Raw genomic sequence first — 25,748 nt, 5'->3', positions numbered from 1 at the left:
CATGACGCTGATCTTTTTATGTGAATAAAGCTGCAAAGAGTATTCCTGGTGAGTGCCGCATTCTTTTTTGCTTTCCGTTTGTAAATGCCACATGTCTTCATGCTGAGCACCACCGTTACTCACATTTGACCAGTGCAGCACCAAATTAAATTCCACACCTTCAGCAGTGCTGACCATACTCTCTACACTTTAGTACTTTACCTTACAAAAAAAAAATGCGCTTCTTGACTAAGTAATTCGTCACAAAGCAGATATATATATTTTTTTTATTCGGTGAAGCAGCCGAATCGAATATTACAAAACTTCGCTCATTTCTAGTACATACTAAGGGCCAGTTCACACGACTGATTTTGAAAAACATGCATTAAAAAAAAATAAAAAATCTGCGTGGAATCCATGTGTCATTTTTCAGCATGAAATAAAAAAAATTTGTTTTTAGTGCGGTTTTTGACGCGTCTTTTTTTTCAACAAAGTGAATTTTCAGCTTGAGGTTTTTGAAGCAGATATGCCAAATAACGCGTGGGACATGGACTTTTTTTTCTGCTTCCCATTCATTTCAATGGGAGATTCAGCGCGGACTCCAAGATAGGGCACACTGCTTCTTTTTTCCACATGTAAAAAAAGCAAGTGTTGCTTCCCATTGAAATGAATAGAAGGCTGTTTTGGGGGTTTTTTTGGACCAGATTTTAAGGCAGAAACGCTCCTAAATCAGTACCAAAAACGTTGTGTGAACTGTCCCTAATAAATCCGTCTTCTCTAAACCCATTTATCAGCCTGCAGTAGGTTTCTGATGCAGCAAGCTGCCACCCATAGCACCACAAAATAAAAATCTACTGCGCCCATATGAAAAAATAAAAAATAAAGGACTAAAAACTGTAGCTGAGTCGTGGGGATGTAGGGTAAAGCAAAGGACGTCAAATAGAAAAAAAAATAAAAAAAATCTGCATCGAGGAAGTTACCCAACACTATGTGCGGTCTCCGACAATGTATTGCTACCAGGGTTCAGTTCCCTTTTCAGTAAAGCAATTAACCAAGAGACAAGAAATGGACACGAACTGCTTCGGAGGATGTATTTTTCTTCAGCTCCTGCTTCTACATCATCACCGAGGTAAGTGGAATACTCTACCATCTATAAAAGATCACCGGCTCAGATTTACTAGTAGAGCAGCCTTAAAGGGAGTCCTTCACCTAATCTGAGCGTTTTAGACTGCTCAGATCAGGTTATAGACTCTTTTGACCCTCATTACAATGTTACCTTTGTTTTCTGTGTCCCTCGTCCAGATATTGAGAAAAAAACACTTTTTAAAAAAGGTATGCAAATGAGCTTCTGAAGGTGGACATTTATCTAGATCGTATTGGCAGCTCTAGAAGCAGGACATTCGTCAGTACCGATTTATTTTCTTTATCCTTGGATTTACACGGTTGAAGTACTGATTTGTGTCAGGATACAATAGATGTCCATAAAGTCACAGGCTATTGTAGCTCCTCTTAGTGAATTCTATGGTTTGTGGGACACCCTATGTGTCCCCAACACTGCAGGACCTTAATGCTAGGTAGGCTCAGCCTCTCAGTCCTCAAAGCCCACCATTCCAAGAGCAGGGGGCACATTGGAAATAATTAATCTCGCCTCTGTTTGCACAGACAACAAATGTGTCCAGCAGGGGGCAGTATCACCCAGTGATGCTACCTCCTGCTCATCAAGAGACATGCTCAAGAAGACTGGAGTAGGGGAGTATTCTATGTGAAGGGTGGGTACATGAGGATGAGGTGGGAATTTTGTATGTTGGGGCATATAACAAGCACTGTATTCGAGAGTCTTGCTGAATTAAATGTAGAGGCTTTCATTTAAACTGCCCATACACATTAGATAACTGATGGCCAAAGCAGTTGATTTTGACCCTTCCGGCTAACCATTTGTGTATTATTTTCGAGCCATGTTCACAATGGCTGATGAATGCTGTCTAACAAACATGTGATGTGTGGTGTTGGATTTTTTTTCAACTATGTCTTGCTGAAAATACAATAGTACTGCAGTTTAGCTAGTATCCTGTAGATGGCGTCATTGAGAGGGCTCCTATGGGTGGTGTCCCTCTTCTGTATGATTCAGAGTTGGAAAGTATGAAGGTATTTACAGTATGCACAGTATGTGCGAGGTTGAAATCAAACCTTTGCGGAACCAAATACAAATGCAGGAAAGAACTTCATAACAAGCAATTCTGTAACATGTCAATGCACTTTAAACAAACTATGCATAAATCAACAGTACAAGCTAATACATATAACTTTGTAATATATCAGATCCACATGAGGGCTGTAATTATTGGTAAGTTTTCTTTCTCAACCTAAGTGCTTTATTCACATCAATACTGCTCAGTGCTTCTCTGTAATGTCCTATGTGAAGCTCCTGCTGCTTCTGAGAGCTCATGCACACGGCTATATCCACTTTGTGGTACGCAAATGGCGGATCCGCAAAATAAGGATGTGTTCCGTGTCGCAACTGCATTTTTTTAAAGTCAATAGGTCCGCATTTTGCACTTTTGTGGAACGGACCACTAACCTGTTGAAAACAATGGGTCCACAAATAAAATGAGGACAACACAAAGAACGCATCTATATTTTGTGGATCTGCAATTTGTGGACCGTAAAATGGACACGATCATGTGCATGGGGCCTTAGGGGGTAGAATCTACTGTTTTCTCCAAGGGCAGCAAATGGGGAGATATCATTACAGATAGTCTCCATCCTATAGCTCAAGGATAATTACAGATGGAGCCTGCATATGGGGAACTGTTAAAAAATTCCATATATAGTGTCATTCCGCACATACACACGACTCAACTTATAGAAAAATGTCATCTGAAATTATAGGTACTGTTTAATACTGTAATCCATTATTTATTTTTTACAAGTGAGGGCACCGCCACTGTAGTAAGGAACAGAAGAGATACAATGGCTACTGGTGGGACTGGCAATTTACTCACTTTTTGGCTTCCTTGGATTATTACATGAAAATAACACCATGGAAGAGCCATCAGTCTCAATATCACCATTTGCTTGTCCTCTAGGTGTCAGAAGTTGTACGGTGGAAGTGAAACAGGATAACTTTTGTGAAGCATTACTGGACCAGAAAACCGCCAATGTATCGTGCTACTATAAGACCAGCAACTGTACCGGCAATGAGAAGATATCCTGGTTTCGATATCTTGTTTCTACAGCAGAAGAACTACAATTGAAAGGAAGTCGGTTTAAAGTTTTGGATAATAAGATCACCCTGAAGATTGAGAACATCGAAATCCAGGATAGTGGAATATACGTTTGTGGCGTAGCATTTGAAAAATATTCAAACCCCACTTCAAAGGTCACAGGACCAGGAACGATACTAACAGTACGAGGTAAAACTGGACACCTGCTGCCCCCGCCATAATGGACCATATATGGTGGGTGTGTCCCACATTTATACAAGATCTACACAAATTAGATACCGAGATGGATTTGTGGATTGATGCAAAAATAATTCAGCCTTTTAGAGAAGCTTAGAGATGCTTCAGGTAAAGGGTGGCACTAGAGCGTTTGATTGCCAGACATTGTGGCCTCAGTAGGACCCAAGATGTGATTGTCACTTTTCTAACCCAATTATTCGAATTGGTAAACTCTAATAAGAAAAATCTTTTTATTGTTTGCGTGCTCTCTAAGGGTCCATTCACTCGTCCGCAAAATGGGTCCGCATCCGTTCCGCAATTTTGCAGACCCATTAATTTTCAACGGGGCCGGAATGTGCTGTCTGCACTTCCGGATCTGCAAAAAAATAAATAAAAAATAGAACATGTCCTATTTTTGTCCGCAATAGCGGACAAGAAAAGGCATTTTCTATGAGAGTGTCGGCAAAATGCGGAACACACATTGCCGGTGTCCGTGTTTTGCAGATCCGCAAAACACATACGGACGTGTGAATGGACCCTTAGGCATCTTTCTGGTTTGCCTCAACATTCTTTACAATAATCATTTATGAAGGTCGCTGTAATTTTCTTTTACCTTTATTATTCCGTGCTGTGGTCACATGACCATGCACCAGACAGAGGGAGGCTACAACTTAGAGAAGTGCACACACAAGCATACTAAACCACATAACCACTGGCAACAGCATGCGTGGCAACCACGTCACTGCAATCGCCCAGAAGGCCGAGACACTGCCCCCGCATGCTCTCACAGCAACACGTTGCCGCGGGCAACCGCAAGTGTCGCAAGTGTCACAGCGTACACCATAGGCCGTGACAAAATGAGCCTCTAGGAGCAACGGGGGCGTGACCGTTACACCTAAAGGCTCTGCTCTCTGCAACTGCCACGCCCTCTGCACTTTGACAGGGTTAGGCCGTAAAAACGTCATCACACCTAGCCCTGTCAATCAAAGTGGAGAGGGCGCGAGTTGCAGAGAGAGCAGAGCCTCTAGGTGTAACGGCCACGCCCCTGTTGCTCCTAGAGTCTCATTTGCATATATGAAAACATCATTGTTCTCAGCAATGCGGACACATATGAACATGGGACCAACACAGATGCCTTCAGCTGCCAAGCGCACATATAACAGGTAAGCCAGTGTCATAGGTACAAATCTGCTGACAGATGCCTTTCTTAGGCTACATGCACACGTTCAGGATTCATGTGCGGAGAATCCGCACTGAAATCCGCAGGTGTTCACAGGCAAATCCGTGCGGTCAATCCGCATTAATTGGTGCAGGTTTGCATGCGGATTTGCGTGCGGATTTTCTGCATGCGGATTTCACTAAGTGAATTAAGAAAATCCGGTCAGGAAAAAAAATATTAATTGACATGTCGCGGATTTTAAAATCCGCACCGCAGGTCAAAATCCGTGCGGAAAAAATCCGCATTGTGTGCATTGAGAATTTCAAATTCTCATAGAATACAATGTACATGACCTACGGTGCGGATTTTCCGCGCGGAAAATCCGCACGCAATCCTGATCGTGTGCAGGGGGCCTTAGTGATCAAGCATATATCCCACTTGCCTCTCACAGAGATCATTCCTGACATAAGTACAAATAGTAAAATCTCAGTAACCGGCGTCCTTCTTCCATTGCAGAAAAGCCTGATGTGGTGGTTACACCAACCAATACTGCCTTAATAGTCCTGTGTGCGCTGCTTTTAATATATTGTATAGCAGTACTTTCTTTTTACCTGTTTAAGGTGAGTCCTCACATATCCTTGATATATAACCTATACTAATATATATATTATAATTATGCACTTTTCTGTTTATGTGATTCATTGAGGTTAATGAAAGACAAATCCCCAGATCATTAGACTCAGTATATTTGGGGTAGTCACCCGGCAATCAGCTCTATAGTTTCTTATAATTGATAATCATTATATCCTGGTGGATCTATACACAACAATGTAAAAAAGTAATATTGTAGTGTAATTCATTGCTGGGATAGAGCGGCAGCCTTCACCTCTGGAGACACACGAGGTGGATGTCATTACACATGGTTACTGGGGTGACTGAATTAAGCATTACCCAAAAGAGGAAACTATAGGGGGGTCGATTACTAACTGATATACACCAGTTTTCTGCGGCGCAATCTGTGACTTTTCCCAGCTCTCGCCAGGTCTAAAAAAGAGGGAGTGGGGTAGAAAATGTTCTAAATCTACGCCAGCAAGAAAGCTGTGGATGCGCCGAAGTTATGTGGAGGCCGGCGCCTCTACATAACTTCTGCGAATCCACCACTAGCGCAGGAGTTATTAAGACCGGTGTCTAAAATGCCGGTCTTAACAGGGGTTCGCCGGGCTTTTAATATTGATGACAGCAGAGGGGAGACAGCATGTGCACACTGCGCTCACTTTCCCTTCCTATAGCTGATCAGCCCGGGTGTCGGACCACCGCCAATCGGATATTGATGACCTATCTTGAGAACAGGTCATCAATAATGTTGAGCGAACTTGTGTTTTAAGTTCGGCGTCCAAAGTTCGGGATCAGGTTATCGAAGAATCTGAATTCCATTATGGTCCGTGGTAGCGGAATCCATAACAGGATTCTTCGATAACCCGACGCCGAACTTAAAACACAAGTTTGCTCAACACTAGTCATTAAAAGAGCGGAGAATCGCTTTAATAAATGACCCCCATAGTTTTTAACACTGTAAAAGGAAGCAGGGGTGTAAATACCATAGCGGCAGATCATGCGACTGCTATGGGGCCCAGGGAAAGAGGGGGCCCAGTCTTAGTTGGGATTATCTCCTCTTCTACTGGAGGTAAAAACTTGGTCAGGACTCTACCCTCAAGGAACAACTTTTAGAAAATGACGCAGGGGAAAAATGTCCCAAGGGTCATTGAAAGGGGTTTAGGCAGAAACCCTTCTGTCCTGTGTGGGGGGCCTGGTGAGATCCTTGCTATGAGGCCCTTCTCTATGTACACCACTGACAGGAAGCTCAATTTAAAGCAGGGATGCTCAATCTGTGGCTCTCCAGCTGTTGCAAAACTACAAGTCCCTGCATAGTTTTGCAACAACTGGAGGGCAGCAGGTTGGGCATCCCTGATTTAAAGCAACTGTCCAGTCATAAGCTCAAATAAGATATGTAGGGACAATTAGCTGCATTTTATTTTCCTCAGGTCCTGTAGCGTGGCTGCGTTTTTAGCTCCTCTCAGTTAGGGTCCATTCACACGTCCGTAGAATGGATCCGGATCCGTTCCGCAACGAAACAAATCCGGACCCATTAATTCTCTATAGGGGCCGGAAGAGATGCGGACAGCACACAGGGTGCTGTCCGCATTTCCGGAGCGCGGCCCCGATCTTCCGGTCCGCGGCTCCCGAAAGAATAAAACATGTTCAATTCTTGTCCGCAAATAGGCAGTTTTATGGGGGTGCCAGCCGTGAGTATTGTGGATTCGCAATACACTACGGACGTGTGAATGTACCCTTAGTGTAGAGCTGTGATCTGTGACTACAGCTCAGTTACAGTGCTTTCAGGGAGTCTGAGGTAGTCTTAGACACGCCTCCTGCCACATCATTGGTCCTGCTCTGTCCCTCCCCCTACAGCTCTGCCTCCTCAGACTGGCTGATGTCTATGGCAGTCTCACCAAGTCGATGCAAAGAGGGCAGATTTCTATTACAGCAAGGGAGAAATGCTTATAATGTACGGATTACTAATCACCAGCGAGATTGGCAAGTAACAGCTTAACATGTACTGTGGGGAATGAGCCTTAGGAAGGGAGAGAATGGAGGGTCTTAATCCTAATAATCCAAAGCCTCCAGAGGGTTGCTGAAGAGCTTCTACGGCTTTGCTGTAGTGAATAAAGAGGGTCTCAGCGCCAGGACCTCCAATCAATATAAACTAATAGAAAAAATAATAATTGCAAAGATAGAAACACTTTAAAGGCTGTGTACACCTTTGGGGTCAATATTTTTTAATATTATTGCATTGTACTTATTTTGACCTAAAAAAAAAGAATATATATATTTTAATAATAATATTAATTTGGAACCACTGTCTTTGTGCAGCTAGAAGGATCTGACTTTTCACTCTGTTCCGTCAGGCAGCTTGAAACACAACACTTGGTGACCGATTGGCTCAATATTTTTAATAAAGACCAATTGAAAAAATACTTTTTAGCCCAAAATGAGTAAAATGCAAATCATAAAAAAAATTGTCCCCCGAAGGTGTACAATACATAGCCTTTAAAAGGAGAAATTTGCGATATTAAAAGGAGTTTTCTGAGGCTTAGATATTGATCGCAACTCCTTAGGATATGTCATCAGTATCAGATCAATAGGGATCCGACCTCCCCATTGATTTGCCATTTTTCACTTGATTGAGCGTTAAGATGCAGTACCCCAGTATGGCCACTACACAGAGGATGGAACCTTGCGCTTCCAGTTCCGTCCACTGTATAGTTTCCGACCCCAGACAGGAGCTACAGCTGATCAGTGGAGGGTGCTGGGTATCAAACCTCAACCAATCTGATATTGATGACCTACCCCAAAGATAGGGCATCAATGTCTAACACCCCCGAAAAACCCCTTTTAATACTCTTTAAGGTGGATCCAAAGGGACTGTACAGTATGCATTAGAAATACATGGCTGCTTTCTTCTACAGACAGTGCAGCTCTATCCAATCCACGCAAACGGGGCAGAGCTACAATACTGCACATAGCCCATACGTCTTTTAAAATCTCACACAACCACTTTAAATTACTGTAAAACACAATCACTTTTTTTTCTTGTCTCATTTGCCTCTTCAATAACTCATTTAAAAGCAAATTATTAACCAAAATTCTAAACCTTTTCTAGTCAAAATGGAAAATCCCAAAATTCATACGAAATAAACGTGGCTTCACCGTGGAAAAAGACGTAAGTGATCACATATTTGTTCTACATAATTCAGGAATTAAAGGGGGCTGCCTGGGCAATAACATTGTAGAATAGTGTTAAAAATGAATGAATCAAGTAAAAATAAGAAATAATAATTAGAAAGGAAAAAAGAATTAATAAAATTTCTCACCTCAACCCTATTGGAAGTAGAAGTAGAGACCGATAGGGAAAGGGGAAGCATCATAACAGGGGCGGATGGGTGATTGGAGAGGGTAGTAGGATTTTGTTTTTACACCAATATTTTAACATATTGTGATCTAAAATATTTCTTCCTTCTTATAGAAAGCTCACCGGCCAAGAAGTGTTTTTCAGACAATTGTAGCAGAATATCACAAGAGATACGATGAGAAAATCAGAAAACAAGTAAGTCATTTACGTCTAGCCTAACTACAATGACAAACACTTGGATTTGCGAAAGTTGTCCCGTTGATAAGAAGTTGTTTTATAAAGAAAATCTCTGTCCTTGTGCCCCATTAGGGCACATGGATGACTTAAACCTGTCACCGGGATTTTGTGTATAGAGCTGAGGACATGGGTTGCTAGATGGCCGCTAGTACATCCGCAATGCCCGGTCCCCATAGCTCTGTGTGCTTTTATTGTGTAAAAAAAACGATTTGATACATATGCAAATTAACCTGAGATGAGTCCTGTACGTGAGATGAGTCAGGGACAGGACTCATCTCAGGTTAATTTGCATATGTATCAAATCATTTTATTTACACAATAAAAGCACACAGAGCTATGGGGACTGGGTATTGCGGATGTGCTAGCCGCCATCTCGCAACCCATGTCCTCAGCTCTATACACAAAATCCCGGTGACGGGTTCCCTTTAAGCTGCCCATACACGCAAGATACAAGTTGGCGAAATTTTTGGCCAACAACGTATGAAAACATAATGCAAACTATTGCTGGCGATGGCCAGTGGCAATCTGCTCTCCTAAGGCCTCTTTCAGACGGGCGTTGCGGGAAAAGGTGCGGGTGCGTTGCAGGAACATGCACGATTTTTCCGCGCGAGTGCAAAACATCGTAATGCGTTTTGCACGTGCGTGAGAAAAATCGGCATGTTTGGTACCCAAACCCGAACTTCTTCACAGAAGTTCGGGCTTGGGATTGGTATTCTGTAGATTGCTATTATTTTCCCTTATAACACGGTTATAAGGGAAAAATAATAGCATTCTGAATACAGAATGCATAGTATAATAGCGCTGGAGGGGATAATTTAAAAAAAATATATAATTAAACTCACCTTAATCCACTTGATCGCGCAGCCCCGGCTTCTCTTCTTTTTTGCTGTGTGCAGGAAAAGGACCTGTGGTGACGTCACTCCGGTCATCATGTGGTCCATCACATGATCCATCACCATGGTAAAAGATCATGTGATGGACCACGTGATGACCGGAGTGAAGTCACCACAGGTCCTTTTCCTGCACACAGCAAAAAAGAAGACAGAAGAGAAGCCGGGCTGCACGATCAAGTGGATTAAGGAGAGTTTAATTATTTTTTAACCCCTCCAGCGCTATTGTACCATGCATTCTGTATTCAGAATGCTATTATTTTCCCTTATAACCATGTTATAAGGAAAAATAATAATGATCGGGTCTCCATCCCGATCGTCTCCTAGCAACCGTGCGTGAAAATCACACCGCATCCGCACTTGCTTGCGATTTTCACGCAACCCCATTCACTTCTATGGGGCCTGTGTTGCGTGAAAAACGCTGAATATAGAACATGCTGCGATTTTCACGCAACGCACAAGTGATGCATGAAAATCACCGCTAGTGTGCACAGCCCCATAGAAATTAATGGGTCAAGATTCAGTGCGGGTGCAATGCGCTCAACTCACGCATCGCATCCGCGCGGAATACTCACCCATGTGAAAAGGGCCTAATAGGTGACCTGCTCTGTGGAAAAGCTCACCTGTGGGGCAAAAATACAAGTGTATTCCCTAATCAGCCAAATTCGGCCGAACATTTGCCGTATTGTAAAAGCCCAGAGTGTTTTGTTCTCTCTCACTGGCTCAGTGATCGGCCAGTTTACCATTAGCAGATACAGCTATATTTGGGGTTATCTACCAAGAATCTCATGTTTTTTGAGGGCCATACTTTTTGGGGTTTATTTATCAAGCAAAAATACACCTAAATTAGGTGTATTTCAGGCTCAGATTTCTCCCCGCTCACGCCATGTCTAAAAAGGTGGGCGTAGAAAAAAGGTCTAAATGTAAGACAGCTTGGAAGCAATCTTACATTTAGGGTACTTTCACACTAGCGTTTTTGCTGGATTCGGCAGGGTTCAGCAAAAACGCTTCCGTTACTGATAATACAACCATCTGCATCCGTTATGAACAGATCCGGTTGTATTATCTTTAACATTGCCAAGACAGATCAGTCATTAACTCCACTGAAAGTCAATGGGGGACGGATCCGTTTTCTATTGTGGCAGGGGGGGGGGGGGGGGGTCATGCTGGATCTGACTTGCTCCGCATCCCAGGATGGAAAGCAAACTACAACATGTTCTGGTTTGCTCTCCTGTCTGGGAACGCAATTAAACGGAACAGAATGCATTTTGGAGCATTCCGTTCTGTTCAGTTTTGTCCCCATTGACAATAAATGCGTGCGGTGAACGTATTGCACGTGCACTGAATCCTGACCCGTTCATTTCTATGGGGCTGTGCACATGAGCGGTGATTTTCACGCATTACTTGTGCGTTGAGTGAAAATAGCAGCATGCTCTATATTGTGCGATTTTCACGCGATGCAGGCCCCGTAGAAGTGAATGAGCTGCGTGAAAATCGCATAGAATCCGCAAGCAAGTGCGGTGCGATATTCACGCACGGTTGCTAGGTGACAGTCTATTCACTGTATTATTTTCCCTTATAACATGGTTATAAGGGAAAATAATAGCATTCTGAATACAGAATGCATAGTACAATAAGGCTGGAGGGGTTAAAAAAAAAATATAATTAAAAAAGTTAACTCACCTTCTACTCTTGATCGCGTAGTTCCCGGTCTCCTTACTTCTTGAATGATGAGCTGTGGGCTAAAGGACCTGTGGTGACGTCAGATCACATGCTCCATTACCATGGTGATGGACCATGTGATTGGAGCATGTGATCTGACGTCACCACAGGTCCTTTAGCCCACAGCTCATCATTCAAGAAGTAAAGAGACCGGGAACTACGCGATCAAGAGGAGAAGGGGAGTTAATTTTTTTAATTTATTTTTTAACCCCTCCAGCCTTATTGTACTATGCATTCTGAATACAGAATGCTATTATTTTCTCTTATAACCATGTTATAAGGGAAAATAATACAATCTTCAGAACATCAATCCCAAGCCCGAACTTCTGTGAAGAAGTTCAGGTTTGGGTACCAAACATGCGCGATTTTTCTCACGCGAGTGCAACGCATTACAATGTTTTCCACTCGCGCAGAAAAATCGCGCATTTTCCCGCAACGCACCCGCCTCTCAACCGGGCCAAAAATAAGACGCCCGTGTGAAAGAGGCCTTAGGCTCTCACAGAAATGTCAGAACGTAGCAACAGGCTATGTAAGCCATGTTTGGCCAATATTTATCTAATGCCCAGCTTAAAGGGGTCGTCAGAGTTCTATTTTTATGTAGGTGGGAAAAAAATAAAATAAAAATTCACCTTTCTAAACTCTCTCTGATCTACTGCTGACACTCTCAACCAGGCTGCAGCTGTGACTTGCCATATACCGCATGTCACTGCTGCAGCCAGTCAATGGCACACATCTTTTGAAAATCTCCAGCCACGTACGCTAAAACACACACTAACTTGGTCTCTGTCTGGATGCCAGCTAGTTTCCTGGCAGCCTCCCCTTCCGTAGGGCCAATCCCCCACACGCATACACTGTATTGGACATTTATTAAGACCAGAGTATTACACGCGGGTCTTAATCTGCCCAACTATGGCGTATACCAAATTCTCAGACCCTGACACCAGTTTTCTTATGTACAGGGGATGATAAATGCCCCCAATGTATTGCTCCCGTTACAGCTCCGGATGACAGGTGAGTAAATGTTCTAGTTTCCTCCTAATCTCTTACTCCTTCTTTACCAAACCATGTCATACAGGACGACAGCATCTACCAGAACACGCAAGATTTACACTGAAGCACAAGGCAGGAATGTGTTAACCAAACGGCGATATCAGAAGACCAAAAATCTGTAAAAAGTTATTAAAATATTTTAGTAATAAAAACTTTACAAACTGTAGCTGCTCAGTGACTATGTTTTTCCCCAAAAACAAACAAAAAAAAAAAACACGCGTCATACCAATAGTACAGTGTAACCCAGAAAAATAAAATTTGTCTCTATCATGCCATAGGCAAATGAATAGAGAAGTGTCTACTGTGATCGATGGGGGTGCCACTTATCGGATCTAATAACGATGCACTACTCTGAGCATAGGTTATCAATAGGGATGAGCAAATACCGATCAGCTGTTCAAAGAGGCCGCGGCGTTCCATGAGTGCCTAGGCCTATTTCTAGGCCAGTGACGTCACTGTACATTGGTCACATGACCTAAAAGCAGCTCAGTCCCATTCAAGTGAATAGGGCTGAGCTGCGATACCAAGGAAAAACGTTATACAATGTATGGCGCTGTGCTTGGTGAGCTGTGAAGAGACTGCAGCTCTCCGGTGAGCGCAGCGGCTTCCTCAAACAGCTGATCAAGCAGGGGTGCCGGGGGTTGGACCCCTGTCAATCTGATATTGATTGCCTATCCTCAGGATAGGCAATCAATATCAAATTCCCAGATAACCCCTTTAACAGAAAATACCTTCCCACACCAATGAAGATAAGGCACGTTGTGAGGCTACTTACCATTTTCTACATAAGGATGAAATGGCAGGACCAAGGCTAATATGACCCGACCTCGTGTTGGCTCAAGGACACTTCTCATTTCCTTCAGTAAGGTCACAGGCTGGTGGCAGCGATCAAGGAGGTTTAGGCAGCTAATGACATCATACTGGAAACCAGTACTCTGCCATTCGTCAATGTTAAGTACTCTAAAAGTATGAAAGAAAAAAAAAAAAAAGTTCATGTTATCAGTGGTAAAAAAATAGGAATTCGACTTGCCAGTAATTCGGTTTCCAGAGATTTCCTCATGACAGCACAACAGGAGGTTGTTCCCTTTGACCTTCTTGGGACAGGAAGCAGGGAGGTTAAAATGTCCTTCCCACCAGTGTTTTTCCAGATTACTACACCAGGATGGATGCGACCGATTTATTAAAATCATGAGAAAATCTTATATGCAATATTTACATAGCGGTTAGTAAGGGAGAGAATGTACGGGTGCCGTCATGAGGGAATCTCTGGAAACCGAATTACCGGTAAATCTAATTCCTATTCTCCAGTTCATCCCTCATGACCGCACAACAGGAGACGTACCAAATTATAATTTAGGGGGGGGGGGGGGGGGGGGGGGGCGCAAGTCTAAGGATAACATCTCTCAGATATTTATCATTAGATAAAAATAGCCTTTCATAGAATCAGGAATAAACCTAAGACAGAAACTTTTTGATTCTGCCAGAAAACTAAATCTTGATGACAGAATTTGTGAACCCAACTAAACAACTAACTCCGGATGTCTACAAAAGGTATATGCAAGAAACCGAGCCAAGCTGACAGCACTGGCGCATGGCCATCAACAATGAGGTAACCAAACTGTACCATTAAGGCCCCAATCACACGTCCGCAAAAGGGTCCGCACCCGTTACGCAATTTTGCGGAACGGGTGCGGACCCATTCATTCTCTATGGGCCAGGACGTGAAGCGGAGAGCACGCTTTGTGCTCTCCGCTTCCGCATTTGCGGAGCGCGGCCCCGAACTTCTGGTCCGCAGCTCCGCAAAAGATAGAACATGTCCTATTCTTGTCCGCAGCTGCGGACAAGAAAAGGCATTTCTATAGGGGGTGCCAGCCGGGTGTGTTGCGGATCTGCAATTTGCGGGTCCGCAACACACCACGGACGTGTGAATGGACCCAAACTTCATACCGGTGCAGGACAAGCTTGGGATCCCGTACCAGGGTGTTGGTATGAACTCAAGGAAGAAGAAGGAGAAAGAACCTTTGCGTCTAAACCAGGCCAACGGAGAACCCACCTGCCCGCATAGCTTCAAGGTCAGAGGCAGTCTTAAGGGTTTCACAAGATCTTTACATGGCACTAGCCCCGAGACACAGGGACTGAGGAGTGGCAAAAGGTTACAGGACCTGTGCAGTGTACATAGCCGCAGCTTATATGTGGGAGCACGGCTGTAAGGCCTCTCTCACACGACCATTTTGTTTTTTCTTCTGTTTATGGGCCGTTTTTTATACGGTCTGTATACGAAACCATTTAATTTCAATGGTTCCACAAAAAAAAAAAAAAAAAGGAACACATACGGAAATGCATCCGTAGGTCTTCCGTATCGGTTCAATTTTTTGCAGAACCATCTATTGAAAATGTTATGCCCAGCCTGATTTTTTCTATGTAATCACTGTATACGCCATACGGAAAAACGGAACAGAAACACAACAGGAACAAAAGATCCGTGAAAAACGGACCGCAAAACACTGAAAAAGCCATATGGCCGTGTGAAAGAGGCCCAAGTGTGAATGTGGACAGAGGAATTCACAGTCTCTATTGCTGTTTTGTAGCTCCTGGGTTGGCGTGCAGTGAGGGGAGTCTCCTTCCCGGAGGGACAGAGGTGCCCTTTAGGTCATGGGCATTAGGTGCAATGAAGGCAGGGTCCCTAATTTTCGCGACATCAGCATCCTTAGGTGAAAATAGATAGAATAAACAGAGAAGAGTTCAGTTGGGCATAAGTTTACATTTACTGAAAATCACTTGTCTTGAGGTAGATATACCAATTTATTGCCATAGAAGGGATAGCTGTAATCCATACAAGAGGAATTCCCAGTCAGGTTGGTGCTGCCCCCCATTATAACAGGTCGGGGTAGGATCTTTACTAAGTTTCAGTGCTCTGGTCACACTCATGTTCCTTTAACTTCAGGCTGACCCATACTATCTCCAGGTGTAGAGTATACAATACCCTATAAATCACATGGCCAGTACATATAGGTCTTGCACGTCTTGTATTACATACAATTTCCATTGATATTGTCCACATTGTCTATGGAGGAATGTGGCTCTAAATACAGCTTTGCACTAAACTGTAGATCGCAGATAGGCGCTGTAGGCTACTCCACTCCCCAAATGATAGTAGAGAACTACCGCTCATCTCCACTCTTTCGGTCAGACTGGGTCCTTACCAGAGGTCTTCACCTTAGGACCCCTTTAAAAAGGGACTTTTTAACCCCTGTTTCCTGTCCCAAGAAGGTCAAAGGGGAACAACCATGCGGGATGAACTGGAAATATGTACTTTTGCCAGGTACTGGGTGAATCCTAGGCTCCTACAACTTGCTGCTGGTATGTGCAGGCCTGTTTTATATTGGAAATCACATACTCACGAATGTGAAAGCGCTCCTAGTGCACAGAGCCCGTCCACCCATTACCAGCTAGCCTTGGGCTGCAGAAATATCTGCAACTGAAAATCTGTTCCATTCGCCTGAATGGGGCTTGCAGAACTCCATGCGCTCGCCGCCCCATTCAAATGAACAGAACTGATTTTCAGTCGTGGAAATTTCTGCAACAAAATCGGCAGCCTGTGAAGGCTCTCTTACACTTGCATAGAAAGCGGCCATACAGATTCAATAGATTGTTTGGCCGACAGCCATCGCTCCCAACTCCCCCATACACATACGTGTGCGGTTCGGGCAAACATGTATATGTATTGAGTAGGGAGACATGAGAAAGCAACTGTCAGACATTTTTGTTGGCCGGATCCTTCTCTATCTGGACATCATCTGTCGGGGGAGATTCGGGGGCTCCCCATACACATTAGACCAGTGATGGCTAACCTCCGGCACTCCAGCGGTGGTAAAACTACAACCCCCAGCATGCTCCATTCATTTCTGTGGCGTGCTGAGAACAGCCAAGTGTACATTTTGGGAGTAGTAGATTTACCACAGAAGCTAGCCATCACACCATTAGATTGACGACCAAACCCACCATTCTTGTCGGGTTCAGCCGACAATACACTAGTGCATACATGGCCAACCTGCGGCTCTCCAGCTGTTGTAAAACTACAATTCCATGCCTTGCTGCAGGCTGATAGCTGTAAGCAGTCTGGGCATGCTGGGAGTTGTAGTTTTGCAACAGCTGGAGGGCCGAAGGTTGGCCATCCCTGCACTAGTGTGTATGGGGCCTTAGGACCGCACCAGACATGTAAGGCTCCATTCACACGTCCGTAACGTGTTTTGCGGATCCATGAAGCCGCAAAAAACGGACACCGCCAATGTGTGTTCCGCATTTTGCGGACCGCACATCGCCGGCACTAATAGAATATGCCTATTCTTGTCCGGAAGTGCGGGTCCGCATTTCTAGAGCCGGGCCGCACATCATGGGGCCCCATAGAAATGAATGGGTCCACAATTCCGTTCCGCAAAATGTGGAACGAAATTGCGGACGTGTGAATGGGGCCTTAGGTTAGAGACCTCCAGGCTGGTGCCCAGAAGAGTCCCTGGGTCCCTTCATTCCAGCATTGGTGGAGGTTTTGACTCTCTGTCTCCCACTAGTGGAAAAACTGGATATAAACAACATGTGGGTAAAAAAAATACCTGTACTTTTTCTTCTGAAGTTGCCATATCATAGTCTGGGACATCTCTGTGACATAGATCTCCTCAAAATGTGGACTCATAACCCTTGTCACTTCCCCGTCTCCGGCTCCTAGATCCAGTAATCTATGAGATTTCCAATCCGGCCCGACTTTGAGAAGTCTCTGGAACTGCTCTGGCGAAAAGACAAACATCGACCCCCTCCCAAGGAGCCTGAGGACAAAAGGGAGAATGGCAGACGTGGTTAGAGCTTCCCTCAAACTACAGCTTTGTATGCATCGCTGACCCTGGTTCACAGTCATAGACCTGCCATATCATAGTTTATAGATTACCGTAGTGGACCCTTTTTGCTTTGGTTCACCAGGCATCCAAGGCCGCAGCTTCTTTGTTACAAAAAAACCCCCAAAAAAACACAACCATCATCACATAAAAACCGAACTGAGTCCAGAAGAAATGACTGACAGTCAGATGCAGGCCCATCATTGTGGACACGGAGTGCTTGTTATAGGGACTGTAGGGGATTAGAAGAACACAGCACCACGCCGGTTCACAGGCTGTGTGTGGTATTGCAGCTCAGCTCCATTAACGTCAAAGGCTCATGGGCACGTGTTCCGTGCCGGAGGCCACCATGTTTTTTTAATCTTGTACATCATAAGTCGGGTATGTAAACATGGCGGTCACTCAGAAGCTGAGCGAGCGCCATAGCTGCGGAAGGCCTGCTCTTTTATACAGCAAACACCCAAAGCATTATCTGTGATCAGTGGTAACCCGTTAGATGTTGTGGACCGTGGTCAACTGCAACCACGGCACCTGAGAGGTTTTTCCCTGGGAGCTATGTTCCTAGCAGGGCTCCATAGTGAATCTCCCCTACACTGGTAATTCATTGCAGTTGATGACAGAAGTGATCTGAGGATGACATGTTAAAGTCCCCTAAGTGAAAAAACAAGTTTTGAAAAATATAAAAATAAAGTTAAAAAAAAATATATATATATATAAATTCATATCACTTCCCCCTTTGGCCATATTAAAATAAAAATCAGTAGCGCTGCTGCATCTCAAAAATGCCTTGTACTATTAAGGCCTCTTTCACACTTGCGTTGTCCGGATCCGGCGTGTACTCCACTTGCCGGAATTACACGCTGGATCCGGAAAAACGCAAGTGTACTGAAAGCATTTGAAGACGGATCCGTCTTCAAAATGCTTTCAGTGTTACTATGGCAGCCAGGACACTATTAAAGTCCTGGTTGCCATAGTAGTAGTGGGGAGCGGTATGCTTACAGTCCGCGCGGCTCCCGGGGCGCTCCAGAATGACGTCAGAGCGCCCCATGCGCATGGATGACGTGCCATGCGATCACGTCATCCATGCGCCTGGGGCGCCCTGACGTCACTCTGGAGCGCCCCGGGAGCCGCACGGACGGTAAGTATGCTGCTCCCCACTACACTTTACCATGGCTGCCAGGACTTTAGCGTCCCGGCAGCCATGGCAACCATTCAGAAAAAGCTAAACGTCGGATCCGGCAATGCGCCGAAATGACGTTTAGCTTAAGGCCGGATCCGGATTAATGCCTTTCAATGGGCATTCATTCTGGATCCGGCCTTGCGGCAAGTCTTCAGGATTTTTGGCCGGAGCAAAAAGCGCAGCATGCCGCGGTATTCTCTCTGGCCAAAAAATGTTCCGTTCCGGAACTGAAGACATCCTGATGCATCCTGAACGGATTTCACTGCATTCAGAATGCATTAGGATAAAACTGATCAGGATTCTTCCGGCATAGAGCCCCGACGACGGAACTCTATGCCGGAAGAAAAGTATTTAATATGTATGCAATGCAAGGAAAAAAAAATTAAAATATAATTTTGCCAACATTGTTAATTCTTTTTTATTAAGGCTCCTTTCACACTTGCGTTCGGAGCGGATCCGTCTGGTGTCTGCACAGACGGATCGGCACCTATAATGCAAACGCTTAGATCCGTTCAGAACGGATCCGTTTGCATTACCATGAACTATCATTACTATGAACTATCATGTTTGTTCATGATAGTGCAAACGGATCCGTTTTGACTTTACATTGAAAGTCAATGGGGGACGGATCAGTTTGAAAATTGAGCCATACTGTGTCAACTTCAAACAGATCCGTCCCCATTGACTTACATTGTAAGTCTGGACGGATTTGTTTGCCTCCGCACGGCCAGGCGGACACCCGAACGCTGCAAGCATCCACTCAGAATGCATTAGGGCTGTACGGATCCGTTCGGGGCCGCTTGTGAGAGCCTTCAAACGGAACTCACAAGCGGAGCCCTGAACGCAAGTGTGAAAGTAGCCTAAACCACACAAAAAGCTATATTGCTGTATTGACCCAAAAAATTAAGGTAATAGGTACGTTTTGTCATATAGGGAATGACGTAAAAATAATACCCATAAATCTATGGCTGAATTGCCTTTTTTTTTTTTTTCAGTGTCCCACTACATTATATGCAATATTAAATAGTGCCACTTGTCCTGCAAAAAACAAGTCCTCATGCAACTATGTGAATGGAAAAAAAACAAAAACAAAACTGTATTGTCTCTGGGAAGGCAGAGAGCAAAAAGTAAAAAAACAAAAATGCAAAAAAATAAATAAATTGGGGTTAATACCAGGAAGAGTACAATGGGCTCTACTGGAGGTAATACAACTCACCCATTGATGGACGTCCTGGACATAAACATGCTGAAGACGGAGGACATAAAGGAGTGGTAGAGCTGTATAGACAACCAGCCCGACTTCTCGATGCTCCTGTTCAGGAAGGTCTGCGTTCCGTGATCCAAGAAACTCTGGACAAATATTGGTTGAAGATCTTCACTTAATTTCTCTTTGTCACACAAATACCACTGAGGAAGGAAGACAGAAGGTAAAGGATGGCGCCCGACTCCAACTTCCAACACAGCCTAGAAATAAATACATGTACTGCACCCCTGGCTCCACCAAAGATTAAAAGGGGTTTCCCCCATCAACAACATTAAGGGTCTATTCACACATTCGTGTGTGTTTTGCGGATCCACAAAACACGGACAGCAGCAATGTGCGTTCCGCATTTTGCCAGCACTAAGAGAAATATGCCCATTCTTGTCCGCTATTGCCGACAAGAATAGGACATGTTCTATTTTTTTCAGGATCGGAATTGCGGACCCGGAAATGTATGGGTCCGCAATTCCGTTCCGCAAAACGCGGAATGGAATTGCGGATGTGTGAACGGAGCCTTATCCAGCTGTGCACCTGATAGGTGATACACGAATGATCACTGGGACCCCCGCCAATCACAGGAGCGAGGGGCCCCGAGCAATGGACGGCATATAGAACCTCTGCTCCATTCACTGGCGGATATAGCTGAAAGCTGTACTCCTTGACCTCAGAAGGGTGGCTTCAAAAAGTTGCAAGTTGTGTGTTTGTGACTTTTTAAATGCAACTTTTTTTTTTTTCTAAAAAAAGGGGGCATGACAAGAGTTGGAAAGGGGCGAGACAAATTTATCTTTATTTCCTTCAGTTTTCTGGTGCAAATGAAGCTAGAAATCTACAGCAGCTCGGAGCATGGATTGCCGGAGGATTGGCCTAATATATGACGAGGCCTGTGCAAATCTGTGAGTAAGGCTAGGTCTACACGACGACAATAAGTCACGCGACACATAGGGCACAACTACACGGCAACATATGTCGCACAACAATTCTTATAATAGTAGTCTATGGTGTCGCACTGCAACATGCTGCGACGCGACAGTAGCAGAAAAATCCATCTTGAATGGGTTTTTTGCGACTGTTGTGTCAGTCACAGTATGTCGCAGTGCGACACCACAGACTACCATTATAAAAACTGTCGCACGACAAAATGTCGGCGTGTAGACCTAGCCTAAGGCCTCACGCACAGGACCATATGTTCAATCTGCATACAATTAGCTTTTTTTTTGTGGATCGGACGCAGACACATTCATTTCAACGGGGCCGCAAAAGATGCAGAGAGCAGACCGCGCACTGTCCGCATCCGTGTAACTGTTTCACGGCCCTGCCAAAAAGATAGAGCTGGTCCTATTCTTGTCCGTTTTGCAGAGAAGGAGAACACATTTTGAAAAAAATAAATAAAAAAAGATGGCATGCACAAGGCTGGGATCCGTGTTTTGTGGATCCACAATTTGCGGACCGCAAAACAAATATAGTAGTGTGCATGAGGCCTTTCACACAACCATATTTTGGTCCGCACGCGATCTATATTTTTACAGATTCATTTCAATGGGGGCTGCAAAAAATGCGGACAGTACATCGCCATGTCCGTTCCGTGGCCTGCAAAAAAGATAGAACGTGTCCTATTCTTGTGCAGAGTAGGCATTGTTACAAAGGGGCTGCAAAAAAGGATGCAACACGGACACAATCCGTATTTAGTAGATTTGCGTTTTGCGAAGCGCAAAATACATATGGCTGACTGGATGCATCCAAGCATATGAGGATTTGGTGTAAAAACGCAGAGAAATCTAAATCCATGTGGAAATTCTGTTTGTAAACCCGCACTCGTGTGCAGGTACCGCTACATAGACTTCATCCACACCCCATTTCTGGCCTATCTGAAGACATATACTGTACCCGACATACCCCAAAAGACTGGCAGCTGTAAGTGCGGTGAAAGATGGTCCTAAAAAGTACTGACTCAGGGAGGCCGAGTACCAATGCACCCAAGACTATCCAGATTTTTATTTATAAAAAAAATTTAAACCATGTATCATTTTCTTTTCACTTCGCACATATTTGCTACTTTGTGTTGGTTTGTCATATAAAATCCCAATAAAATACATTAGGTTTGTGGGTGTAACGTGCAAAACCTCAAGGGGTGCGAATACTTTTTCAAGGCACTGTAGCCAGCCTAGGGCCGAGCAGCGAAACGGCACAGAATTGTATTATGGCGTTAAAAATAAAATAATTCACAGAAAGGGTTGGAGTAAAATTAATTGGGTGGGGGAAGGGGCACAAACACAAAGGCTACATATGTGCCGGACAACTAATATTAAGGGCTCATGCACAACGTATTTTCTTTCCGCTTCTGTTCCGTTTTTTTGGTGGACCATATGCGGAACCATTCACTTCAATGGGGCTGTAGAAAATGTGTGCATTCTGTTTCCGTTTGTCCGCATGGCCGTTCCGCAAAAAAGTAGTGCCTGTCCGAATTATTGTCCGCAAATCACGGTCCGCGGCCCCATTCAAGTCAATGGGTCCGCAAAAAAAATAAAAAATACAGAACACACACGGAACACATCCGTATGTCATCCGTATTTTGGGGATCTATACTGCAGAAATACTATGCCCAGCCCATATTGCTCATGAGTTTAGTGATTAATAAGTTACTGTTTCTGTATACGATCCGCAAAAAACGGATCAAATATGGAAACCATACAGATATGTTTTGTGCAATAACGGAACGGAACAGGACTTAAATCAGAGAAAAAAAAAAACCTCAGATACGGAACAACGGATAAAAAAAAGGACCGCAATACCATAACGGTCGTGTGCTTGAGCCCTAACCCTGTAAGATATTCACAGCGATGTAGAGATGCTACTTATTGAGACAATGAATGCTAATAAGAACGTGCCCGGAGGTGCGAGCAGGCGACGTTCATGCCCCTTGTGGCCTGACGGTGAGAAGTGCATGTCCGTGAGGAGCAGATGGCGCCGCTCTGCCAGACAATGAGCAGGAGGAAGTCACACAATGTCCTGACGAACAATGACAAGTCACTCACTGCCGGCTGATGTCTAGGTGCCTCCTGCGTTCCATCACATCAGGTCCTCCACACCTTCTGGGATCATACATGGAGCAATGATCAGGGATGCAGACGGGCAAGTGCAAACAAAGAGGATGGGCTTGAGGCAATGGAAACTTAGACACATGAATGAAGGATCCCGGGATCCACTAAGTCTACACCCCCCCTACAGGATCTGCCAGAATAAGGCCTCACACGACCGTATGTATTTTGCGGTCCGAAAAATCGGATCCACAAAAAAATACGGATAACCGTGTGCATTACATATTTTGCGGAACGGAACAGCCGGCCCCTAATAGAACAGTACTATCTTTGTCCGTAATGGAGACAATATTAGGACATGTTCTATTTTTTTGCGGAACGGAAATACGGAAACAGAATGCACACAGTAACTTCAGGTTTTTTTTGCTGACCCATTGAAGTAAATTGTTCCGCATACGGTCCGCAAGAAAACAGAATGGACATGGAAAGAAAATACGTTTGTGTGCATGAGCCCTAAGGGGGTATTTACAAGAGGCAGACATGTCCCGTTCAGCTCTACGGCCGAATGCACATGGCCGTAGAACGCGGACGTGAGCGGTCCGTGGTATCCCGGCCTGACATCCTGCTGACAGCAGGAACGCACGGCGTCATTGGTTGCTATGACGCTGTGTGCTTCATGCCGCCGCACTACAGCAATACACTCGCTATTTGCGGTCCGCAGCACGGGCGTGGGGCGCGCACATTCATGTGCATGAGCCGCTATCAGGATAATCTTGCTCAGGAATAGGTGTCGTTTCTGCGCCTTATCAGAAGGAGACATCGATACAAGCAGCCAACCATGGATTAAAGGGATCCCCTGCCAAAAGCACTGATATGAAACGCCTTCTGATGGATTAAAGGGGTATTCCGCTTGTTACAAGTTGTCCACGGGATAGGGGATAACAGTTGTCCACGGGATAGGGGATAACTGTTAGATCGATCACCAGTACGAGGACCCCCCCCCCCCAAAATGAATGGCACAGCAGGTCAGGCATGTGCAGTGCTGCTCCATTCATCTCTACAGGAGATCTACAGCCAGCGAGTACAGAGCTAAGATATTTCCAGAACTCCTATAGAGATGAATGGAGCAGAAGTGCGCATGCGCGACCTGCTGCTCTGTTCATTTTGGGGCTTCCCATTCAAGTGATCATGGGGGGTAACCCAGCGGTAGGACCCCCACCGATCTAAGGGTACTTTCACACTAGCGTTTTCACAAATGCATTGCAAGAATGGATCCGTCTCTCCGTTTGTCATACGGACAAACGGATCCGTTTCGAAGGACGGATCCGGCATTGCGGTATTTTTTATGCCTGATCCGACACTAAAACCGGAATTTTGGACGGAGAAAAAAAAACCGCAGCATGCCGCGGTATTATCTCCGTCCTGAAAAGTCAAAAAGACTGAACTGAAGACATCCGGATGCAATATAGTAGTGTGCATGAGGCCTTTCACACAACCATATTTTGGCCCGCATGCGATCTATATTTTTTGCAGATTCATTTCAATGGGGGCTGCAAAAAATGCGGACAGTACATCGCTATGTCCGTTCCGTGTCCTATTCTTGTGCAGAGTAGGCATTGTTACAAAGGGGCTGCAAAAAAGGATGCAACACGGACACAATCCGTATTTAGTAGAATTGCTCTCCATTCAGAATGCATGGGGATAAAACTGATCAGTTCATTTCCGGTATAGACCCCCTAGGACGGAACACAGTGCCGGAAAAGAAAAAAACTGATCAGTCTTATCCTAATGATTCTGAATGGAGAGCAATCCGTTCAGGATGCATCAGTTCATGTTTTGGCCGGAGAAAATACCGCAGCATTAATTTCCATTGAAACGGATCCGGTATTAAGCGTTCCGGCAAATACTGGATCAGTTTTTTTCCAGATGACACCAGAGACACAGATCCGGTATTTCAATGCATTTGTCAGACGGATCCGCATCCGGATCCGTCTGACAAATGCCATTCGTTTGCGTCAGGATTGCCGTATCCGGCAGGCAGTTCCGGCGACGGAACTGCCTGCCTCAAGTGTGAACGTACCCTAATAGTTATCCCATATCTTGTATATAGGGGATAACTTGTAAAAGAAGTACCCCTTTAAGGGGCTAGAGCGCCACACAACGCACAGAGGCTCCTCCTTCTTGTGCTGCACAACAGCGCCACTGCTGGTCGGTGGCAGAAGTGTGTCTGTAAAGAAACAAAAAGGAAAGGCTACAGCCCATTAAAGGGGTTGTACAGGATTTAATAAACACGGGGGCTTTCTTCCAGAATCAGCGCCACCTTTGTCCATGGGACGCTCAGCGTGCTGCAATACCTGGTGTAACCGCTGGACAGGTGTGGCGCTGATTTTGGAAGAAAGCAGCCATGTTCTTCCAATCCTTGACAACCCCCCTAATACTTTGGATGGGAGGAAGTCCCCGGTAGTCAGACCCCCTTTCCATTTCCCACATGGATGAGGATTGAACAGAATGTGGCTGCATGTGGCAGACAATACACAGGCACCTATGGGCAGGCTGCAGCACAATGGACGTGTCCTCCCAGCACCTGTCACCCGCACCCCCATCCCTGTGCACACACCTGGTGGCTCACTTCCCAGTAAGGGGCATGGTTTTGGCTCAGCATGTTCATATACAGGGATCTACTCAGGTGACTCCTCAGGTACCGGCTGCTCCACATCTTCTTCACCACGGCCAGGCAGAGCACGTAGGTGAGTACCCAGCCGAGGAACAGTTTCATCTGAGCAGCCTCGGCTGATGTCCTCCGGAACCGAGCCCGTCCATGGCCCACATCGGCCCGAGGAGGCGAGTGATGGGTGGGAGGAGAGCAACCGTGCTGAGAAGGAGGGGTAAACGAGACTGGAAGAGGGGAGGAACCCTAGTCACCAGTCTCCGTTTCCACA

General features: G+C 45.0%; 2 protein-coding genes across 2 annotated transcripts in view; one reads left to right on the top strand and one right to left on the bottom strand.

Moving 5' to 3' along the window:
* The window catches only part of METTL9 (methyltransferase like 9), a 29,008-nt gene extending 3,260 nt beyond the window's left edge, over positions 1-25,748 (bottom strand). The window contains exons 1-4 of the mRNA XM_044304286.1: positions 25,427-25,748; positions 19,730-19,920; positions 17,058-17,267; positions 13,223-13,407 (exon numbers count right to left, since the gene is read on the bottom strand). Of these exons, the coding sequence (XP_044160221.1) occupies positions 13,223-13,407; positions 17,058-17,267; positions 19,730-19,920; positions 25,427-25,585 (745 nt within the window). The 5' untranslated portion in view covers positions 25,586-25,748. The remainder of the gene's footprint in view (positions 1-13,222; positions 13,408-17,057; positions 17,268-19,729; positions 19,921-25,426) is intronic.
* On the top strand, positions 970-12,613 carry IGSF6 (immunoglobulin superfamily member 6). Its single transcript, XM_044304287.1, has 6 exons — positions 970-1,108; positions 3,066-3,392; positions 5,095-5,198; positions 8,300-8,359; positions 8,663-8,743; positions 12,473-12,613. The coding sequence occupies exons 1-6, from the start codon at positions 985-987 to the stop codon at positions 12,509-12,511; spliced, it is 735 nt and encodes a 244-aa protein (XP_044160222.1). The 5' UTR covers positions 970-984; the 3' UTR covers positions 12,512-12,613.

The sequence above is a fragment of the Bufo gargarizans genome, chromosome 8, assembly GCF_014858855.1.
Source record: "Bufo gargarizans isolate SCDJY-AF-19 chromosome 8, ASM1485885v1, whole genome shotgun sequence".
Lineage (NCBI taxonomy): Eukaryota > Metazoa > Chordata > Amphibia > Anura > Bufonidae > Bufo > Bufo gargarizans.
This window is presented reverse-complemented; position numbering and strand designations above follow the sequence as displayed.

Excerpts from the sequence above, each read along its gene's own strand:
- IGSF6 (XM_044304287.1), top strand. The coding sequence starts at position 985 with ATGTATTGCTACCAGGGTTCAGTTCCCTTTTCAGTAAAGCAATTAACC. Across the intron at positions 3,393-5,094 it reads AACGATACTAACAGTACGAG|AAAAGCCTGATGTGGTGGTT; the intron begins GTAAAACTGGAC and ends CTTCCATTGCAG. Across the intron at positions 8,744-12,472 it reads ATGAGAAAATCAGAAAACAA|GACGACAGCATCTACCAGAA; the intron begins GTAAGTCATTTA and ends CATGTCATACAG.